Genomic DNA, 22,500 nt, shown 5'->3' with positions numbered 1-22,500 from the left:
CTCCTGACGATTGAGGGTACCCCCCCTCATGAAACAGGCCTGTAGAGATGAAATAGTCTTGTGATTTTTTCCCACACATACATATACGTATATATATATGTGTATATATATATATATATATGTGTATATATATATATATATATATATATATATATATATATATATATATATATATATATATATATATATATATATATATATATATATCTGTTATTTGTTTTAAAATAAATGTTTATGTAGTAAACCCGTTTTATGAATAAGTACACAACAATAATACTCAGTAGCCTTGTGGTTAGAGTGTCCGCCCTGAGATCGGTAGGTTGTGAGTTCATACCAAAGACTATAAAAATCATACCAAACACTATAAAAATAGGACCCATTACTTCCCCGCTGTCACGGCGGCGTTTACGCAGCTTACTGGGGGGTCGTTCTCCCAGGAATGCAGACGGACTACTCCGGACAAGGCGTGCAGGTAAAAACATGATTCATTCCTCAAGAAATCAAAGGTGTACAAAAACAGAAAGCGAGCCGACAGAACAACGTGCCTGATCGCACTCGAAGCTAAACTAACACTTAGCATAGACTATGGACAAGGAAAACTTACGTTGACAGGTGCATACAGCAAACAATGACGCCAGACTGAGCGTGGCGAGCAAGGTGAATAGAAAGCTCTCTGATTAGTGGTTGACAGCAGCTGAGCGTGGGACCACTAACCAGAGGCAGGTGAACCCAATTAATCCCCGTGGTGACCAAAATAAACCCAGTCGTGCACACAACAGGAACTAAGGGAGTCTAAAACTAACAGAACATAACTGACCAAAACATCTGCTTGGCACTCTGCATCAAGGGTTGGAATTGGGGGGTTTAATCAACAAAAATGATTCCCAGGCGCGGCCACCGCTGCTGCTCACTGCTCCCCTCACCTCCCAAGGGATGAACAAGGGGATGGATCAAATGCAGAGGACAAATTTCACCACACCTAGTGTGTGTGTGTGACAATCATTGGTACTTTAACTTTAACAATAATGCTAGAGACCTAGCCAGCTAACAGTCAAGCCAATTTTGCATTGTCAAGAAGCAATTAGAGCTTGTTAGTAGTGTGCATGGTGTTGCTATTTGGCTAAAACACTTCGACAAATTTAATTACAATTCCCTAATTCCCAGTTTCCCCATCTGAATATCCCATTTCGGGAGACATGCCAGACTAAACAAGTGATGAAAAGCCGAAAACGTGACGGACTTTGGGATTCAAGTGTGTTTGTGCATCCGTCCTTCCTGCGGGAGTCAATGTTTGATTGAGCGACTAAACAAATCCACTGGCGTTGCATTATTGTTGCCCTCTCAGACTGGCAAATAATTACGGCAGTTAATACATTCAGTCCGCCGGGAGCACGTCTTCACCCGTGACTCCCGACACGGTTTTATCACGCTCTCGCGCTTCTATTCCACTTGTGTCGCATTTCACCACCATCATTCTCATCATTTAAAAGACTACAATTTCAGTATTGTACAGAATGCAGTACATTAGGGTTGTCATTATACCGGTGTTAGTATAGTACCGCGATACTAATGAATCATATTCGGTATTATACCGCCTCTAAAAAAACACCGGTCATCCACTCCCTCGTCCCCTTGTCGTCGTCACGTCGTGTAATTGCTAGTTTACGAGCAGATGAGCATGTTCGGCAGCGCACAATCACGGAGTACTTACAAGCAGACACAGTGTGTAGACAGAAAAGGGAGAAAGGACGCATTTTAGCTTAGAAACTAACGATAAAGGTGAAGTTATAACACTGAAACGCCCTCAGGAAGAGGTGCTTTAAGACATGGCTAGCTAGCTAGCGGCTAAAGTCAAAGTGTGGTAGCTACTTCTAAATCACGAATCCTTGCCTTGCTTCACTACACACCGTAGCTCACCGGCGTCAAAATGTAAACAAACGTCATAGGTGGATCGACACCTGACATCCACTGTAATGATACTGTTGGAATAATTGTTTGTAAGTTATCACAAAAGAAATGTTGTATTATGAATGCTGTATTTCGAGGCCTAACAAAAGGATGAAGGCTCGTGAAATGCCACTGTGCTTTCAGCACGGACAGATGGCAGGATGTGCTCAACTCCTGGAGGAACTCTCTTTGAAGTGTTAAACGAACTCTCTTTGAAGTAATTCACAAACTCTCTTCCAACTATTTGGTCAACGCTATTTACGACACGCTGCCCTCTTGAAGTCACTGTGGACAGGAGACGGGAGGGGTTGTCCATTGTCCTCCAACACCTGCCCCAGCTGGATCCAGGAAGAGCCAAGCCCGAGAAGTCCTCTTCTTGGACTTCAAAGCGACCAAAAACAATGACTGTTTTACATACCTCCCCATTCCTATTGTGACATATGTTGGTGCGTGAACATGGAACATCTGAATTAAAAGAGGAGACGAGAACCTTCTTCGTCAGAGCGTGCTAAGACACTGTAAGAGGTTACAGGTTGAAGCCGTCTCTCCTCAATTGAGTCCAAATTGAATTCTGTCTCTGTTTGATTCCTTGCCTTTTGTCTTGTGTAACAGATGTCCTGTATTTGAACCTGACAGATACCAAGTACAGGAGCGTATTTAGTCGATACTACTATGATTACATCGATATTTTTGGGCATCACAACAAGGGATGTCCGATAATATCGGACTGCCAATATTATCGGCCGATAAATGCTTCAAAATGTAATATCGGAAATTATCGGTATCAGTTTCAAAAAGTAAAATTTATGACTTTTTAAAACGCCGCTGTGTACACGGACGTTGGGAGAAGTAAAGAGCGCCAATAAACCTTAAAGGCACTGCCTTTGCGTGCCGGCCCAGTCACATAATATCTACGGCTTTTCACACACGGAAGTGAATGCCACCCATACTTGGTCAACAGCCAAACAGGTCACACTGAGGGTGGCCGTATAAACAACTTTAACACTGTTACAAATATGCGCCACACTGTGAACCCACACCAAACAAGAATGACAAACACATTTCGGGAGAACATCCGCACCGTAACACAACATAAACACAACAGAACAAATACCCAGAACCCCTTGAAGCACTAACTCTACCGGGACGCTACAATATACACCTCCTGCCCCCACCCAACCCCGCCCACCTCAACCTCCTCATGCTCTCTCAGGGAGAGCATGTCCCAAATTCCAAGCTGCTGTTTTGAGGCATGTTAAAAAAAATAATGCACTTTGTGACTTCAATAATAAATATGGCAGTGTCATGTTGGCATTTTTTTCCATAACTTGAGTTGATTTATTTTGGAAAACCTTGTTACATTGTTTAATGCATCCAGCGAGGCATCACAACAAAATTAGGCATAATAATGTGTTAATTCCACGACTGTATGCATCGGTATCGGTTGATATCGGAATCAGTAATTAAGAGTTGGACAATATCGGAATATCGGATATCGGCAAAAAAGCCATTATCGGACATCTCTAATCACAACATCTTGTTTCGTTTTTGTTTTTTTTAATATATTGTATTTGAAAACTCAGGAAATATGTTCCTGGACACATGAGGACTTTGAATATGACCAATGTATGATCCTGTAACGACTTGGTATCAGATCAATACCTACATTTGTGGTATCATCCAAAACTAATGTAAAGCATCCAAACAACAGAAGAATACGTGATTATTACATTTTAACAGAAGTGTAGATAGGACATGTTGAAACGGAAAATAACCAGATATTAACAGTAAATGAACAATAGATTAATAATTCATTTTCTACCACTTGTCCTTAATAATTTTGATAAAATAATATAATGGAAAATGACACAATATGTTATTGCATATGTCAGCAGACTAAATTATGAGCCTTTGTTTGTTTACTTACTACTAAAGGAAAAGTTGTCTTGTATGTTCACTATTTTATTTAAGGACAAACTTGCAACAAGAAATTTTAATGTACCGTAAGATTTTTTGTTAAAATAAGGCCAAAAATCTAAATGTTTTTGGTCCCCTTTTTTTTAGAAAAGTATCGAAAAGTAGGGCTGTAAATCTTTGGGTGTCCCACGATTCGATCCAATATCGATTCTTGGGTTCTCGATTCGATTCAAAATCGATTTTTTTTTTGCAATTCAACACGATTCTCGATTCAAAAACTATTTTTTCCCGATTCAAAAGGATTCTCTATTCATTCAATACATAGGATTTCAGCAGGATCTACTCCAGTTTGCTGACATGCAAGCAGATAGTAGATTTTTGTAAAAAGCTTTTATAATTGTAAAGGACAATGTTTTATCAACTGATTGCAATAATGTACATTTGTTTTAACTATTAAATGAACCAAAAATATGACTTACTTTATCTTTGTGGAAATATTGGACACAGTGTGTTGTCAAGCTTATGAGATGCGATACAAGTGTAAGCCACTGTGACACTATTGTTCTTTTTTTTCTTTTTTTTTATAAATGCCCATCCATTTTCTACCGCTTATTCCCTTTGGGGTCGCGGGGGGCGCTGGAGCCTATCTCAGCTACAATCGGGCGGAAGGCGGGGTACACCCTGGACAATGTCTAATGATAATGTCAATGAGGGATTTTTAATCACTGCTATGTTGAAATTGTAACTAATATTGATACTGTTGTTGATAATATTCATTTTTGTTTCACTACTTTTGGTTTGTTCTGTGTCGTGTTTGTGTCTCCTCTCAATTGCTCTGTTTATTGCTGTTCTGAGTGTTGCTGGGTCGGGTTTGGTTTTGGAATTGGATTGCATTGTTATGGTATTGCTTTGTATTGTTTTGTCTTATTGTTGGATTGATTAATAAAAAAATAAAAATAAAAATTAAATTAAAAAATCGATTTTTTAAAAATTAGAATCGATTCTGAATCGCACAACGTGAGAATCGCGATTCGAATTCGAATCGATTTTTTCCCACACCCCTATCGAAAAGAACCGAAAAGTATCGAAATACCTTTTGGTACCGGTACCAAAATATTGGTATCGGGACAACACTACAGTACATACATTGTGGAATTATGGGAAAAGTGAGATTTTATTTCGTACTCTTAGCAAGAATGTTTTGATGCTGGGAATGGTTTGAATTAGGGATGTCCGATAATGGCTTTTTGCCGATATCCGATATTCCGATATTGTCCAACTCTTTAATTACCGATAGAGATATCAACCGATATATACAGTCGTGGAATTAACACATTATTATGCGTAATTTGGACAACCAGGTATGGTGAAGATAAGGTACTTTTAAAAAAAATTAATAAAATAAAATAAGATAAATTAACTAAAAACATTTTCTTGAATAAAAAAGAAAGTAAAACGATATAAACACAGTTACATTGAAACTAGTAATTAATGAAAATTCGTCAAATGAACTGTTAAAGGTTAGTACTATTAGTGTCAGGACTTGGTCCTTGGGGTTTGTTTTCCCGGAAGGCAACGGAAAGTTGGCGCGGGCAAGACGGGGAATGTGAGTACATGATGTTATTTAACACTATCAAAAAAGTACAAACAAAAGGCACGCACAATGGCGGAGGTACAAAACTTGGCTAATGAAAACAAAAGACTTGCACAAAGGCAAAAAACTATAAACATGAAACAAAAACTTACTTGGCATGGGACTGTGAACATGGTATGAAGCAGAGTGATGATAACGGGTGATGTTGCCAGGCAGACTAACTGAAAACAATGGACTTAAATACTACAGACATGATTGACAACAGGTGTGTGAGACCAAACGTGAAAACAGGTGCAACTAATTGGTCGTCATGGTGACAAAACAAGAGTGCACAAATAGTCCAAAAACAAAACCGAACATAACTAAAACAAAACATGATCACACAGACGTGACAATTAGTGGACCAGCAGCACGCACAATCATGTGTGCTTACGGACTGTATCCCTTGCAGACTGTATTGATATATTTTGATATATAATGTAGGAACGGGCAGCACGGTGGAAGAGGGGTTAGTGCGTCTGCCTCACAATACGAAGGTCCTGAGTAGTCGTGAGTTCAATCCCGGCTTCGGGATCTTTCTGTGTGGAGTTTGCATGTTCTCCCCGTGACTGCGTGGGTTCCCTCCGGGTACTCCGGCTTCCTCCCACCTCCAAAGACATGCACCTGGGGATAGGTTGATTGGCAACACTAAATATTGGCCCTAGTGTGTGAATGTGAGTGTGAATGTTGTCTGTCTATCTGTGTTGGCCCTGCGATGAGGTGGCGACTTGTCCAGGGTTTACCCCGCCTTCCGCCCGATTGTAGCTGAGATAGGCTCCAGCGCCCCCCGCGACCCCGAAGGGAATAAGCGGTAGAAAATGGATGGATGGATAATGTAGGAACCAGAATATTAATAACAGAAAGAAACAACCCTTTTGTGTGAACTAGTGTAAATGGGGGAGGAATGTTTTTTGGGTTGGTGCACTAATTGTAAGTGTATCTTGTGTTTTTTATGTTGATTTAATTAAAAAAAAAAAAATTTTTAATTTAAAAAACCCGATACCGATAATAAAAAAAAACGATATTGATAATTTCCGATATTACATTTTAACGCATTTACCTGCCGATATTATCGGACATCTCTAGTTTGAATTCATTTCGCTGGGACTTTTTTCACCCAGAAAACGTTTTTTTGGATTGGTTTTAATTACAATAGAATTGTGGCAGTAGTAAGAATTCTTAGGATCATAGGGGTTTGGGTTTGAAAAATTTAGATTTTTGTTAAAAACTGAAATTTTTTTTGGAACATCAAACATAAATTGCCGTAATTTCCACAACGAGCTGAATGTTTTGACATCAGGATTGACTAGGTTGAACAATATGCAACTAGTAAGAATTCTCAAGCCTCAAATCATTTGTGTTATAGAAAATGTGAATCTTTAATTCCCCTTGCGTATTTAGCAGCGAGCTTGGGTTGTGCCGCCATACATCAACGCATTGACAATTTTTCCCTGCATATGTCAGTTCTGTTTACACAACTATGGCAGCATGTCAATTAACCAAACACCCGAGCCATGAGCCGTCTCCAGGAAGCGGGCGGTTAGTCGATGGGGGATCCTCTCCCCCTTTTCCTGTTCGATTGATCGCCAACCTGTCACCTGTCTGTCTTTTTCTCCGCAGGCCAATAAACTTCGAACCAAGACCCTGCACAACACGCTCAACCCCGTCTGGAGCGAGACCCTGACCTACTACGGCATCACCGACGAGGATATGGTCCGAAAAACACTCAGGTACTAACCGGGTACTGTGATGGAGCATAACGAGATAATAATATTGACTAGCAATCTCCAAAAAAATCACTGCCAACAATGACTTGTCGCCAAATCATTTATTATGATATTAATCTAATTATTGCCTATGAGACCGGAAGTCATTACTATTTTTGAGACAGTCCATCATTAGTCTGACATGGAGGGTTATTTATTGAAGCAAGTGTCTCGATGTAATAGGCTTCCATTCTATATTCTATTACAAACCCTGTTTCCATATGAGTTGGGAAATTGTGTTAGATGTAAATATAAACGGAATACAATGATTTGCAAATCATTTTTAACCCATATTCAATTGGATATGCTACAAAGACAACATATTTGATGTTCAAACTGATAAACGTTTTTTTTTTGCAAATAATCATTAACTTTAGAATTTGATGCCAGCAACACGTGACAAAGAAGTTGGGAAAGGTGGCAATAAATACTGATAAAGTTGAGGAATGCTCATCAAACACTTATTTGGAACATCCCACAGGTGAACAGGCATATTGGGAACAGGTGGGTGCCACGATTGGGTATAAAAGTAGATTCCATGAAATGCTCAGTCATTCGCAAACTAGGATGGTGCGAGGATCACCACTTTGTCGACAAATGCGTGAGCAAATTGTTGAACAGTTTAAGACAAAACTTTCTCAACCAGCTATTGCAAGGAATTTATGGATTTCACCATCTACGGTCTGTAATATCATCAAAGGGTTCAGAGAATCTGGAGAAATAACTACACGTAGGCAGCTAAGCCCGTGACCTTCGATCCCTCAGACTGTACTGCATCAACAAGCGACATCAGTGTGTAAAGGATATCACCACATGGGCTCAGGAACACTTCAGAAACCCACTGTCAGTAACTACAGTTGGTCGCTACATCTGTAAGTGAAAGATAAAACTCTCCTATGCAAGGCGAAAACCGTTTATCAACAACACCCAGAAACGCCGTCGGCTTTGCTGGGCCTGAGCTCATCTAAGATGGACTGATACAAAGTGGAAAAGTGTTCTGTGGTCTGACGAGTCCACATTTCAAATTGTTTTTGGAAACTATGGACGTCGTGTCCTCCGGACCAAAGAGGAAAAGAACCATCCGGATTGTTATAGGCGCAAAGTTGAAAAGGCAACATGTGTGATGGTATGGGGGTGTATTAGTGCCCAAGACATGGGTAACTTACACATCTGTGAAGGCGCCAATAATGCTGAAAGGTACATACAAGTTTTGGAGCAACATATGTTGCCATCCAAGCAATGTTACCATGGACGCCCCTGCTTATTTCAGCAAGACAATGCCAAGCCACGTGTTACATCAACGTGGCTTCATAGTAAAAGAGTATGGGTACTAGACTGGCCTGCCTGTAGTCCAGACCTGTCTCCCATTGAAAATGTGTGGCGCATTATGAAGCCTAAAATACCACAACGGAGACCCCCAGACTGTTGAACAACTTAAGCTGTACATCAAGCAAGAATGGGAAAGAATTCCACCTGAAAAGCTTAAAAAATGTGTCTCCTCAGTTCCCAAATGTTTACTGAGTGTTGTTTAAAGGAAAGGCCATGTAACACAGTGGTGAACATGCCCTTTCCCAACTACTTTGGCACGTGTTGCAGCCATGAAATTCTAAGTTAATTATTATTTGCAAAAAAAAAAATAAAGTTTATGAGTTTGAACATCAAATATCTTGTCTTTGTAGTGCATTCAACTGAATATGGGTTGAAAAGGATTTGCAAATCGTTGTATTCCGTTTATATTTACATCTAACACAATTTCCCAACTCATATGGAAACGGGGTTTGTAAAATATTGCGGATTGGAAGTGGTTCAGATCATAACTGTCCAAGAGATGCGTCTTTGGAAGATTCGTCCACCACTGCCCTTGACTGTGGAGTTCCCCAGGGATTAATTATTGGGCCACTTCCTGTTTGCTCTTTATACTATCCCATTTGGTGCAATATTTAAAAAGCATGGCCTCGCTTATCATTTTTATGTAGATGACTGTCAAATATAGCTGCCACTGTCCAAAAATGACCATATCCCCTGACCCCTATTCAAGTGCTGAAAAGATGTTAAAGCCTGGTTAGCTTATAATTTTTTATACTTTAATGAAGGGAAAACTGGAGTTTGAGCTGCGAGGTCACACCGACCCTGTGCTAGACTTGCGCCTTCTCAGGAACTGTACGTCCCAGACAATGACTGTCAGGCGTCGTGGAAGACGCAGGAGGTTGTTGTGATTTTAGGATGCAGACAAACTAGGTAGCAGCATGCAGTAAAACATGTATTATTTATTGATAAACCGAACAAAAAGCGAAAGCAGCGGGGAAGTTCTCTGACCGGACTGACTATGACGAAAACAAAAGAAAATGCAAAACACTTACAGGAAATGTGGAGCAGATGGCGTCCACAAAGTACAAGTGTACTTGCGCTTAGCATCAAAAGGATCAAAATCATGGCATTAAAACAAAAAAATTATAGACAACTTCAGATTGTTTTCTTTGTCTTACTTTGGCCCAAAATAGAACAAACACGTTCTTTAAATATTACAATTAAAAATGTAGAAAAAAATACCGGCAGCGGTAAAGTGTCAGAGTTTGTTGGTGACGAACCCCAAGATGCAAGGATGACGACAGGCATTGAGCGAGAAAACATGATTTAATTAAACACTATGGCAAAAAAACAAACAAAAGGGTACAAACAAAAGGCGCGCACAAGGCGGAGAACAAACTTGGCTATGAACTAAAATAGCAAAAATGCTAACTGTGGACAAGAAACAAAAACACTTACTGTGACACGAAGGAACTATGACATGAGCAAAGTGAACAAAAGTAGACAGAGCTACAACGACAGGTAGTAGTGACAACAAGTATTAGCGACAGTGACAATAATCTAGCAGTGACTGGAGGGTAGGGCAGGTATAAATAGCAGCTGGCTGATTGACACCAGGTGTGGCCAGGTGCCAATCAGCCACAGCTGAGGGGACACAGCACTCAGGGAGACAAACAGGAAACAGAACCAAAACAAGAGCGCTGACAGGAAATACTACACACAGAGGAAAAACTAAAACACAACCAAACTGTCAGGGGCAAGCCTGACATAAAGTTTAGATCCATGAAGGAAAGAAGAAAGTGACTGAATGTTTATAACTGAATAAATGTATTGTACATAAGCATAAAAATGTGTTTTCTTTCTTTTTTTTCCTTTTTTTTAATGAATTAAGTAATGTTTATGACAACCTTTTCCCAAAATACATTATAGAATGTGAGATATTACAGGATAAAGCATACATTTATCATTTGTTATCAAAACGCTTACAAAAAAGTGGGACCCCAAAAATGTACTGTGGGACCCCATTTTTATGACTTGATGGGACCCCATTTTGGAAATTCCTAGCGCCAACACTGATGGAGTATCGGTGCATGCAAAAAGAGCAGCAGGCGGCTGTGGCCTGCGTGCCGGTTCTATTACTAATCAAATATCCAGGGGACCATAGATGATTCATTCAGATTCGGCCCGCGGGCCTTCACTTTGACATCACTGGTCTATGGTCACCAGAGAATATAGAATCGATAACATCATCAATGTCCTGACAACGAAGGTAGAAAAAGTATCAACTTAAATAGTCTTGATTCCAAACAGAAAACAGGTACCAAAATATTGGTATTAAGACAACCCTAGTTCTAACTTATATCTGTCAGTAGACCCAATATGGAAGAGCTAAAAACTACAACATGTCTGACCGCAGTCAAAGTGGAACCCATCCATCCATCCATCCATCCATTTCTACCGCTTATTCCCTTCGGGGTCGCGGGGGGCGCTGGAGCATATCGCAGCTACAATCGGGCGGAAGGCGGTGTACACCCTGGACAAGTCGCCACCTCATCGCAGGGCCAACACAGATAGACAGACAACATTCACACTCACATTCACACACTAGGGCCAATTTAGTGTTGCCAATCAACCTATCCCCAGGTGCATGTCTTTGGAGGTGGGAGGAAGCCGGAGTACCCGGAGGGAACCCACGCAGTCACGGGGAGAACATGCAAACTCCACACAGAAAGATCCCAACCCCGGGATTGAACCCAGGACTACTCAGGACCTTCGTATTGTGAGGCAGACGCACTAACCCCTAACCCTAACCCTAACCCTAACCCTAACCCTAACCCTCTAACCCTAACCCTAACCCTAACCCTAACCCTCTAACCCTAACCCTAACCCTAACCCTAACCCTAACCCTAACCCTAACCGTGCTGCAAAGTGGAACCATGTCAATAAAACTAAACGGCGTATCCAGAAAGCGGTTTGAAGACGGTTTGTAAAACAGAATCCATGCAAAAGTTTGACCATTACATGTTATGTAGACCACAAGGAAATGTTTTCAATGAAGAAGAAAAAATCATCATCGGACATCTTTAAGATAAGGAGAGACCGGAACTATGAAATCCTCTGCCACCTCATGTCACTATTGAATCTTTTAAAGGGGAACATTATCACCAGACCCATGTAAGCGTCAATATATACCTTGATGTTGCAGAAAAAAGACCATATATTTTTTTAACCGATTTCCGAACTCTAAATGGGTGAATTTTGGCGAATTAAACGCCTTTCTATTATTCGCTCTAGGAGCGATTGTGACGTCACATCGGGAAGCAATCCGCCATTTTCTCAAACACATTACAAACACCGAGTCAAATCAGCTCTGTTATTTTCCGTTTTTTCGACTGTTTTCCGTACCTTGGAGACATCATGCCTCGTCGGTGTGTTGTCGGAGGGTGTAACAACACGAACAGGGATGGATTCAAGTTGCACCAGTGGCCCAAAGATGCGAAAATGGCAAGAAATTGGACGTTTGTTCCGCACACTTTACCGACGAAAGCTATGCTACGACAGAGATGGCAAGAATGTGTGGATATCCTGCGACACTCAAAGCAGATGCATTTCCAACTGGACTGGACAGATCAGCTTTCAGGAAAAGAGAGCGGATGAGGGTATGTCTACAGAATATATTAATTGATGAAAATTGGGCTGTCTGCACTCTCAAAGTGCATGTTGTTGCCAAATGTATTTCATATGCTGTAAACCTAGTTCATAGTTGTTAGTTTCCTTTAATGCCAAACAAACACATACCAATCGTTGGTTAGAAGGCGATCGCCGAATTCGTCCTCGCTTTCTCCCGTGTCGCTGGTTGTCGTGTCGTTTTCGTCGGTTTCGCTTGCATACGGTTCAAACCGATATGGCTCAATAGCTTCAGTTTCTTCTTCTGTCGGAGGCAGATATTTACATATATCCGAATTTTAGTGTTACTTATTTTCTTTTTATAGTCATATTTGAAAACAGCTCGTGTTTTCCATTTATTCTTTCACAATGTGACGTCACATCGTGAAGCAATCCGCCATTTTCTCAAACACCGAGTCAAATCAGCTCTGTTATTTTCCGTTTTTTCGACTGTTTTCCGTACTTTGGAGACATCATGCCTCGTCGGTGTGTTGTCGGAGGGTGTAACAACACGAACAGGGACGGATTCAAGTTGCACCAGTGGCCCAAAGATGCGAAAGTGGCAAGAAATTGGACGTTTGTTCCGCACACTTTACCGACGAAAGCTATGCTACGACAGAGATGGCAAGAATGTGTGGATATCCTGCGACACTCAAAGCAGATGCATTTCCAACGATAAAGTCAAAGAAATCTGCCGCCAGACCCCCATTGAATCTGCCGGAGTGTGTGAGCAATTCAGGGACAAAGGACCTCGGTAGCACGGCAAGCAATGGCGGCAGTTTGTTCCCGCAGACGAGCGAGCTAAACCCCCTGGATGTCTTGGCTCACACCGTCCCTTATGCCACCGAAGATGATCAAGAGAAGAATATCGACCCTAGCTTCCCTGGCCTGCTGACATCAACTCCAAAACTGGACAGATCAGCTTTCAGGAAAAGAGCGCGGATGAGGGTATGTCTACAGAATATATTAATTGATGAAAACTGGGCTGTCTGCACTCTCAAAGTGCATGTTGTTGCCAAATGTATTTCATATGCTGTAAACCTAGTTCATAGTTGTTAGTTTCCTTTAATGCCAAACAAACACATACCAATCGTTGGTTAGAAGGCGATCGCCGAATTCGTCCTCGCTTTCTCCCGTGTCGCTGGCTGTCGTGTCGTTTTCGTCGGTTTCGCTTGCATACGGTTCAAACCGATATGGCTCAATAGCTTCAGTTTCTTCTTCAATTTCGTTTTCGCTACCTGCCTCCACACTACAACCATCCGTTTCAATACATGCGTAATCTGTTGAATCGCTTAAGCCGCTGAAATCCGAGTCTGAATCCGAGCTAATGTCGCTATAGCTTGCTGTTCTTTCCGCCATGTTTGTTCATATTCACTATGTGACGTCACAGGAAAATGGACGGGTGTTTATAACGATGGTTAAAATCAGGCACTTTGAAGCTTTTTTTAGGGATTTTGCGTGATGGGTAAAATTTTGAAAAAAACTTAAGCCACTCGGAACTGATTTTTAATGGTTTTAACCATTCTGAAATTGTGATAATGTTCCCCTTTATGTCTCGTCTTAAAACACACTTTTATTTTCTGGTTATTACCTCGGCAGGAATTTATTGTTTTAGTATTTTGATTTGTTTGTATTTAATTTAGTGTTTTTTTATTATTATTATTTTATCTATTGGTATTGTATTTTATTTTTTTTAATTGATTTACAATTCATTGTTTTATGGCGTGCAGCACTTTGGAAACAATTTGCTTGTTGATAGAGTTTTATAAATAAAATGGATTTGGATCCATACTATTAGTCCCACCACCTGAAAAACAAACTTGATAAATATGACACCGTTATGCAACGCTAAGTGTTACTTCACTGTTCTGCGCTCCTTTTTTTAGTTTTAACCAAAGTGTTATCCCTGCCCCATCAAAGTGCTGGAAGTGGGTTACATAATCATACAGTATGCATCATCACGATTTGGCTTTGCTACACTACACTGTATCGCTGCTCCTGGAATACAGTAGTTTCCATCACTACCACCTAATTGGAAATATATTCGGTCAGAACGTTGTCCAAATTGACAGTTAAAAGCCACTGTTTTCGCGTGTATGTAATTTAAAAGCTAATGAGTTGTTTGTCCGGCCTGTCTCTGACAGAGTGTGTGTCTCCAAGAAGCACTTTTTATGTACAAACCCCAATGCCAGTGAAGTTGGCACATTGTGTAAATCGTAAATAAAAACAGAATACAATAATTTGCAAATCCTTTTCAACCTATATTCAATTAAATAGACTGCAAAGACAAGATACTTAACGTTCAAACTGGAGAACTTTGTTATTTTTTTGCAAATATTAACTCATTTGGAATTTGATGCCTGCAACATGTTTCAAAAAAGCTGGCACAAGTGGCAAAAAAGACTGAGGAAGTTGAGGAAACACTTATTTGGAACATCCCACAGGTGAACAGGCTAATTGGGAACAGGTGGGTGCCATGATTGGGTGTAAAAGCAGCTTCCATGAAATGCTCAGTCATTCACAAACAAGGATGGGGCGAGGGTCACCACTTTGTCAACAAATGCCTGAGCAAATTGTCGAACAGTTTAAGAACGACATTTGTCAACGAGCTACTGCAAGGAATTTAGGGATTTCACCATCTACGGTCCGTAATATCAAAATGTTCAGAGAATCTGGAGAAATCACTGCACCTAAGCGATGATATTACGGACCTTCGATCCCTCAGGCGGTACTGCATCAAAAAGCGACATCAGTGTGTAAAGGATATCACTACATGCGCTCAGGAACACTTCAGAAAACCACTGTCAGTAACTACAGTTGGTCGCTACATCTGTAAGTGCAAGGTAAAACTCTACTATGCAAAGCAAAAGCCATTTATCAACAACACCCAGAAACGCAGCCGACTTTGCTGAGCCCGAGCTCATCTAAGATGAACTGATGCAAAGTGGAAGAGTGTTTTGTGGTCTGACGAGTCCACATTTCAAATTGTTTTTGGAAACTGTTGTACGCTGTGTCCTCCAGAACAAAAAGGAAAAGAACCATATAGGCGCAAAGCTCAAAAGCCAGCATCTGTGATGGTATGGGGGTGTATTAGTGCCCAAGACATGGGTAACTTACACATCTGTGAAGGCACCATTAATGCTGAAAGGTACATACAGGTTATGGAGCAACATATGTTGCCATCCAAGCAACGTTACCATGGACGCCCCTGCTTATTTCAGCAAGACAATGCCAAGCCACGTGTTACAACAGTGTGGCTTTTTAGTAAAAAGACTGGCCTGCCTGTAGTCCAGACCTGTCTCCCATTGAAAATGTGTGGCGCATTATGAAGCCTAACATACCACAACGGAGACCCCCGGACTGTTGAACAACTTAAGCTGTACATCAAGCAAGAATGGGAAATAATTCCACCTGAAAAGCTTCAAAAATTGATCTCCTCAGTTCCCAAACGTTTACTGAGTGTTGTTAAAAGGAAAGGCCATGTAACACAGAGGCAAAAATGCCAACTTTTTTGCAATGCGTTGCTGCCAATAAATTCTAAGTCAAAAAAAAATTAAGTTTCTCAGTTGGAACATTAAATATCTTGTCTCTGCAGTCAATTCAATTGAATATAAGTTGAAAAGGATTTGCAAATCAATGTATTCTGTTTTTATTTACTTTTTACACAACGGGCCAACTATACTGGTTTTAGATTTTGTAGAACATATAGGAAGAGCTAACTGTTGATTATCCACATGTTGGTGATTGGTATTCAAATGTTTATTTTTCAAGCTGCAACCTCTGCAAACAGCTACTGTATGTCCGTAGTGGTTAGAGTGTCCGCCCTGAGATCGGTAAGTCGTGAGTTCAAACCCTGGCCGAGTCATACCAAAGACTATAAAAAAAAAATAAAAAAAACATTTTCAGTGTACATGAATGAAGGTGTGTGTTGCTGAACCCGACTTGGATATTATCTGGACTGGACCTGGTTTTAAAAAAAAACTTTAAACGAAGCTAATTTCATTTACAACCAGGTCTGGTGAAGATAAGGTCCTTTGTTTTGTTTTTTTTGTTTTTTTTTTGTTTTTTAGATAAGATAAATAAATCTTTTCTTGGATAAAAAAGAAAGTAAAACAATATAAAAATAATTACATTAAAAAAAAAAGAAAAAAATAGCAATTAAATGAAAATGTTAGTTGACCAGCAGCACAAACAATCAAATGTGCTTCAGGGACTGTGTCCCTTGCAGAAGTGTTGTCTATGTTGTGGGAACCAGAATATTGGTAGCAGAAAGAAACAACCCCTTTTGTGTGAGTGGGTGTGAATGGGGGAGGGAGGGTTTTTTTTGGGGGGTTGATGCACTAGTTGAAAGTGTATCGTGTTTTTTTCTATGTTGATTTAATTAAAAAAAATAAAAAAAGACTATAAAAATGGGACCCATTACCTCCCTGCTTGACACTCCGCATCAAGGGTTGGAATTGGGGGTTTAATCACCAAAAATGATTCCCGGGCGCGGCCACCGCTGTTGCTCACTGCTCCCCTCACCTCCCAGGGGGTGATCAAGGGTGATGGGTCAAATGCAGAGAATAATTTCACCACACCTAGTGTGTGTGTGACAATCATGGGTACTTTAACTTAACTCTAACTTTGTGTTCCGGGGCCAAACCCAGATAGCGTCCACCGTGGCACGCCGCTGATGAACCCTTTCCACAAACAAATCAGCCGTGAGAGAGAAGCGTCCACGTTTCCACACGACACATCATTTCTTTTGCTAAATTGAATTCAGCACCGCCTGTCCGGGCCGCAGATGAGTTGTTTTTCCTCCATTTTCATTGTCATGCCGATAAAGCTACTATTATTCGGGTTCATGGAAGCCGCGTGTTTTGCCGGCTGATTATGAGGAGAAAAGCACTTGAAAGGCGCATTATTCCGAAACACGAGCTTCATGTAGGACTCATTTCGTTCGTCGTCTCTGCAATTTTATCGAGGCGCTACAAGTTGTCGCTCCTCTGAAAGTCGGTGTGTGTCCACCCCCCCCTCCGCTCGTGTTAATTTTTCCTATGGGTTTAATGGAGTGATGGAGATGTGCCTTGTCTGGAAGAAAACAATAACTGTTGGAGCTCTATGTTAAACATGCTGGCCACGTTTCAGTTTAATATCTTCTGTAGGCAGACTTTAAAGTTAAAGTTAAAGTCCCAATGATTGTCACACACACACTAGGTGTGGTGAAATTTGTCCTCTGCATTTGACCCATCCCCCTGATCACCACCCTTTCACCGCTAACTTTACGTATTTTTTGATTGATTGCCAGTAAGTAGCGTTACCTCACGACTAGAGATGTCCGATATTATCGGCCTGCCGATATTATCGGCCGATAAATGCTTTAAAATGTAATATCGGAAATTATCGGTATTGTTTTTTTTATTATCTGTTTTGGATTTTTTTTATTTATTTTTTTTATTAAATCAACATAAAAAACACAAGATACACTTACAATTAGTGCACCAACCCAAAAAAACTCCCTCCCCCATTTACACTCATTCACACAAAAGGGTTGTTTCTTTCTGTTATTAATATTCTGGTTCCTACATTATATATCAATATATATCAATACAGTCTGCAAGGGATACAGTCCGTAAGCACACATGATTGTGCGTGCTGCTGGTCCACTAATAGTACTAATCTTTAACAGTTAATTTTACTAATTTTCATTAATTACTAGTTTCTATGTAACTGTTTTTATATTGTTTCACTTTCTTTTGTCATGTCTGTTTGATCATGTTTTGTTTTAGTCATGTTCGGTTTTGTTTTTGGACTTTTTGTGCACTTTTGTTTGTTTTGTCACCATAGCAACCATTAGTTTTCACCTGTCACGTCACGCACCTGTTTCACGTTTATAGCCACGCACCTGTTTTCACTAATCATGTCTGTAGTATTTAAGTTCATTGTTTTCAGTTTGTCTTTCTGGCGACATCCAGATTCATACCACTGTCACACTCTGTTTACCTCTGCGCACTTCATAGTCCATGCCAAGTAAGTTTTTGTTTATTAATGCAACAGTTAGTGTTTTTGTTTCATTGTTCACAGTTTCTGCCTATGTGCAAGTTTTGTTTTCAATAGCCTAGTTTTGTACCTCCGCCATTGTGCGCGCTAGTGATGGGTTGATGAGGCGTCATGAAGCGTTTTGACACATTGCAAAACTGTATTGATACTGTGTCGATACTGTGTCACTAAATACTGACATCTACCGGACATTAAAAATCCCCACAGGCAACCTATGGACCGACTCAACTGACACTGATTTTATGACCTAGTACAGGGGTCACCAACCTTTTTGAAACCAAAAACTACTTCTTGGGTACTGATTAATGCGAAGGGCTACCAGTTTGATACACACTTAAATAAATAAATATATTGTCATTTGTAAGTTACACGTAAGTGTGAGTTAAACAAGAATACCTAAATAAATACATTTATATATATAAAAAAATGGGTATTTCTGTCTGTCATTCCGTCGTACATTTTTTTTTTACTTTTACGGAAGGTTTTTTGTAGAGAATAAATGATGAAAAAAACACTTAATTGAATGGTTTAAAAGAGGAGAAAACACGAAAAAAATTAAAATACAATTTTGAAACATAGTTTATCTTCAATTTCGACTCTTTAAAATTCAAAATTCAACCGACAAAAAGGAGAAAAACTAGCTAATTTGAATCTTTTTGAAAAAATTAAAAAAATAATTTATGGAACATCATTAGTAATTTTTCCTGATTAAGATACATTTTAGAATTTTGATGACATGTTTTAAATTGGTTAAAATCCAATCTGCACTTTGTTAGAATATTTAACAAATTGGACCAAGCTATATTTCTAACAAAGACAAATCAGTATTTCTTCTAGATTTTCCAGAACAAAAATTTTAAAAGAAATTCAAAATACTTTGAAATAAGATTTAAATTTGATTCTACAGATTTTCTAGATTTGCCAGAATAATTTTTTTGAATTTTAATCATAGTAAGTTTGAAGAAATATTTCACAAATATTCTTCGTCGAAAAACCAGAAGCTAAAATATTTATTATCCTTTACAATAATAAACAAAAAAAATTACTTGAACATTGACTTAAATTGTCAGGAAAGAAGAGGAAGAAATTTAAAAGGTAAAAAGGTATATTTGTTTAAAAATCCTAAAATCATTTTTAAGGTTGTATTTTTTCTCTAAAATTGTATTTCTAAAAGTAATAAGAAGCAAAGTAAAAAATAAATGAATTTATTTAAACAAGTGAAGACCCATCCATCCATTTTCTACCGCTTATTCCAAGTGAAGACCAAGTCTTTAAAATATTTTCTTGGATTTTCAAATTCTATTTGAGTTTTGTCTCTTTTAGAATTAAAAATGTCGAGCAAAGCGAGACCAGCTTGCTAGTAAATAAATAAAATTTAAAAAATAGAGGCAGCTCACTGGTAAGTGCTGCTCTTTGAGCTATTTTTAGAACAGGCCAGCGGGCGACTCATCTGGTCCTTACGGGCTACCTGGTGACCGCGGGCACCGCGTTGGTGACCCCTGCCCTAGTATATACAATAATATAAACCAAGTCATTGTATTTCATTTAGGATTATTTCATATCTTTATTTAAATACAAATATATTTTTATCTTTTTTAGATACAGTCAATAAATAATGTGAACATGTATCATAACATGGACATCTAAGAGAACGTGTTGTGGATGATTGTGGACTGAGAATTTTTTTAATGTCATTTTTTTACACATTTTTATAAAAAAAAATAAAAAAAAATGTTTTTCCGACGTATTACATTTTAGACGATTTCTCTTAGTTATTATTTCTCCGGCTGTAGAAAAGACCCGCTCACAGGGCACAGAGGAGGCGTCAGTGCGACACAGTTCGCGTATCGGTCACGTGACCAAAACAGCTCATGGTCGGTCACGTGACTTTCTAAAAGCGGTACGCACACCGACACAGGGTTTCGCTCTATGAGCTCGACGCATGCGCCGATGCATCGGTGTTGCCGGACCCATCACTAGTGCGCGCTTTTCGTTTGTTCTTTTTTGATATATTAAATAAATATGTACTCACATTCCCGTCTCGCCTGAGCCAACTTTCCGTTGCCTTCAGGAAAAACAAAACCCAAGGACCGAGTCGTGACATCTTTTTTATTCAAGAAAATGTTTTTAATTTATTTATCTTATTTTATTTTATTAATTTAAAAAAAAAAGGACCTTATCTTCACCATATCTGGTTGTCCGAATTAGGCATAATAATGTGTTAATTCCACTACTGTATATATCGGTATCGGTTGATATCGGTATCGGTAATTAAGAGTTGGACAATATCGGAATATCGGATATCGGCAAAAAGCCATTATCGGACATCCCTACTCACGACTACAGTGTGTAAACAATTCCTATAAAAAGCTTTTTACAGTTTGTGCGTTTCAAAAATCCTCCACCAATGGTTCTCGAACAAGCCTAAAAAATATTACCGTATTTTCCAAACTATAAGGCGCACTTAAAATACTTTTTTTACCCTCAAAACTCGACGGTGCGCCTTATAACCCGGTGCGCTTAATGTAAGGAATGATTCTGGTTGTGCTTACTGACCTCGAAGCTATTTTATTTGGTACATGGTGTAATGATAAGTGTGACCAGTAGATGGCAGTCAAACATAAGAGATAAGTGTACTATATATATATATATATATATATATATACACATATATACATATATATATATATGTATATATATATATATATATATATTAGAGATGCGCGGATAGGCAATTTATTTAATCCGCAACCGCGTCAGAAAGTCGTCAACCATCCGCCATCCACCCGATGTTACGTTTGATCAGAACTGCACCCGCCCGCCATCCGCCCGTTGTTATATATCTAATATTAATTAAAAGACAAGATTTTTCGATCGGACACGGAGGAATTAGCGATGTAAAAGACCACGTTGGGACAAAAAAACACAAGTCTAATGCCGTTGCTAGCGATACAAGTGGAAAACTTTCAACGTTTTTCGTCGCCCAAACAGATTCTTTGGATGTGATAAATGCCGAAGTTTTATTTACGGAGGCAATAATTGAGCATGGACTTCCAATCGCACTGGCTGATCACATGGGACAGTTAATAATGTAATGCAACCTTTAAAAATCATTACGCGGTGATCGCGATCCCAAAAATAAACTTTTCTTGCATGATAATGTCCAGAAAAATTTGCTTTATATTACTATAGAGTCCTTTTAACGAATGAGTTTGATGGTTTATCACAAACCTTAAATGAAATTCCATGGCCACCGTCCTGCTCTCTATATCAACCAGGGTGAGCCCCACCCCTTTCGTGAGCGCACTGCGAAAGCGGACGAGGCGGGGTGTCGGTGCGGTGGGCGCGGTAGTGACCCTGGACGTGCGTCGGGCCCTTCTCGCGGATCGCCTCAGCTACGGCTCCCGGTGGGGCCCTCTCGGGGGAAGGGGCCTCGGTCCCGGACCCCGGCGAGGCGTCCCTTCTCCGCTCCGTAAAAGTGTCCATCTCTTTTCTTTTTTTTTCTTCTGTTGTGGCATATGCAGCAGGTGCCTGCTCGTTTTTCGTATGTGGGTAACAACATTTAACTATGTATATATATTTCCGAATTGGTTTAACTGCCACCCGCAAAAAAATAAAAAAAATAAAAAAAATATCTAATTAATCCGCCCGACCCGACCCGCGAGCGGATAAAATCTTATTGTTTTTAATTTCATCCGCCCGATCCGCGGATAATCCGCGGACTCCGCGGTTGTGTCCGCAAACCGCGCATCTCTAATATATACATATACATATATACATATATATTTATATATATACATATTTATTATAATTAATATATATATATATACATAACATTAATATATATACATATATACATTATATTAATATATATATACATATATATAGTATACACACACACACACATTATGTACACTATGTGTATGTATAATACATACACAGAGTGGTGCATATTTGTAACAGTGTTAAAGTTGTTTATACGGCCACCCTCAGTGTGACCTGTATGGCTGTTGATCAAGTATGCCTTGCAATCACTCGTGTGTGTAAAAGCCGCATATATTATGTGACTGTGCCGGCACGCTGTTTGTATGGAGGAAAAGCGGACGTGACGACAGGTTGTAGAGGACTCTAAAGGCAGTGGCTTTAAGGCACACCCCCAATAATGTTGTCCGGGTGGAAATCGGGAGAGTGGTTGCCCCGGGAGGGGCACTGAAATTCGTG

General features: G+C 39.6%; 1 protein-coding gene across 4 annotated transcripts in view; it reads left to right on the top strand.

Annotated features, from left to right (window-relative positions):
* The window catches only part of doc2b (double C2-like domains, beta), a 367,984-nt gene that overhangs the window by 275,533 nt on the left and 69,951 nt on the right, over positions 1-22,500 (top strand). For all 4 annotated transcript variants that reach the window (XM_061962748.2, XM_061962749.2, XM_061962747.2 and 1 more), the window contains one exon: positions 7,118-7,227. In XM_061962748.2, the coding sequence (XP_061818732.2) occupies positions 7,118-7,227 (110 nt within the window). The remainder of the gene's footprint in view (positions 1-7,117; positions 7,228-22,500) is intronic.

The sequence above is a fragment of the Nerophis lumbriciformis genome, linkage group LG09 (assembly GCF_033978685.3).
Source record: "Nerophis lumbriciformis linkage group LG09, RoL_Nlum_v2.1, whole genome shotgun sequence".
NCBI classification, from domain to species: Eukaryota; Metazoa; Chordata; class Actinopteri; order Syngnathiformes; family Syngnathidae; genus Nerophis; species Nerophis lumbriciformis.
This window is presented reverse-complemented; position numbering and strand designations above follow the sequence as displayed.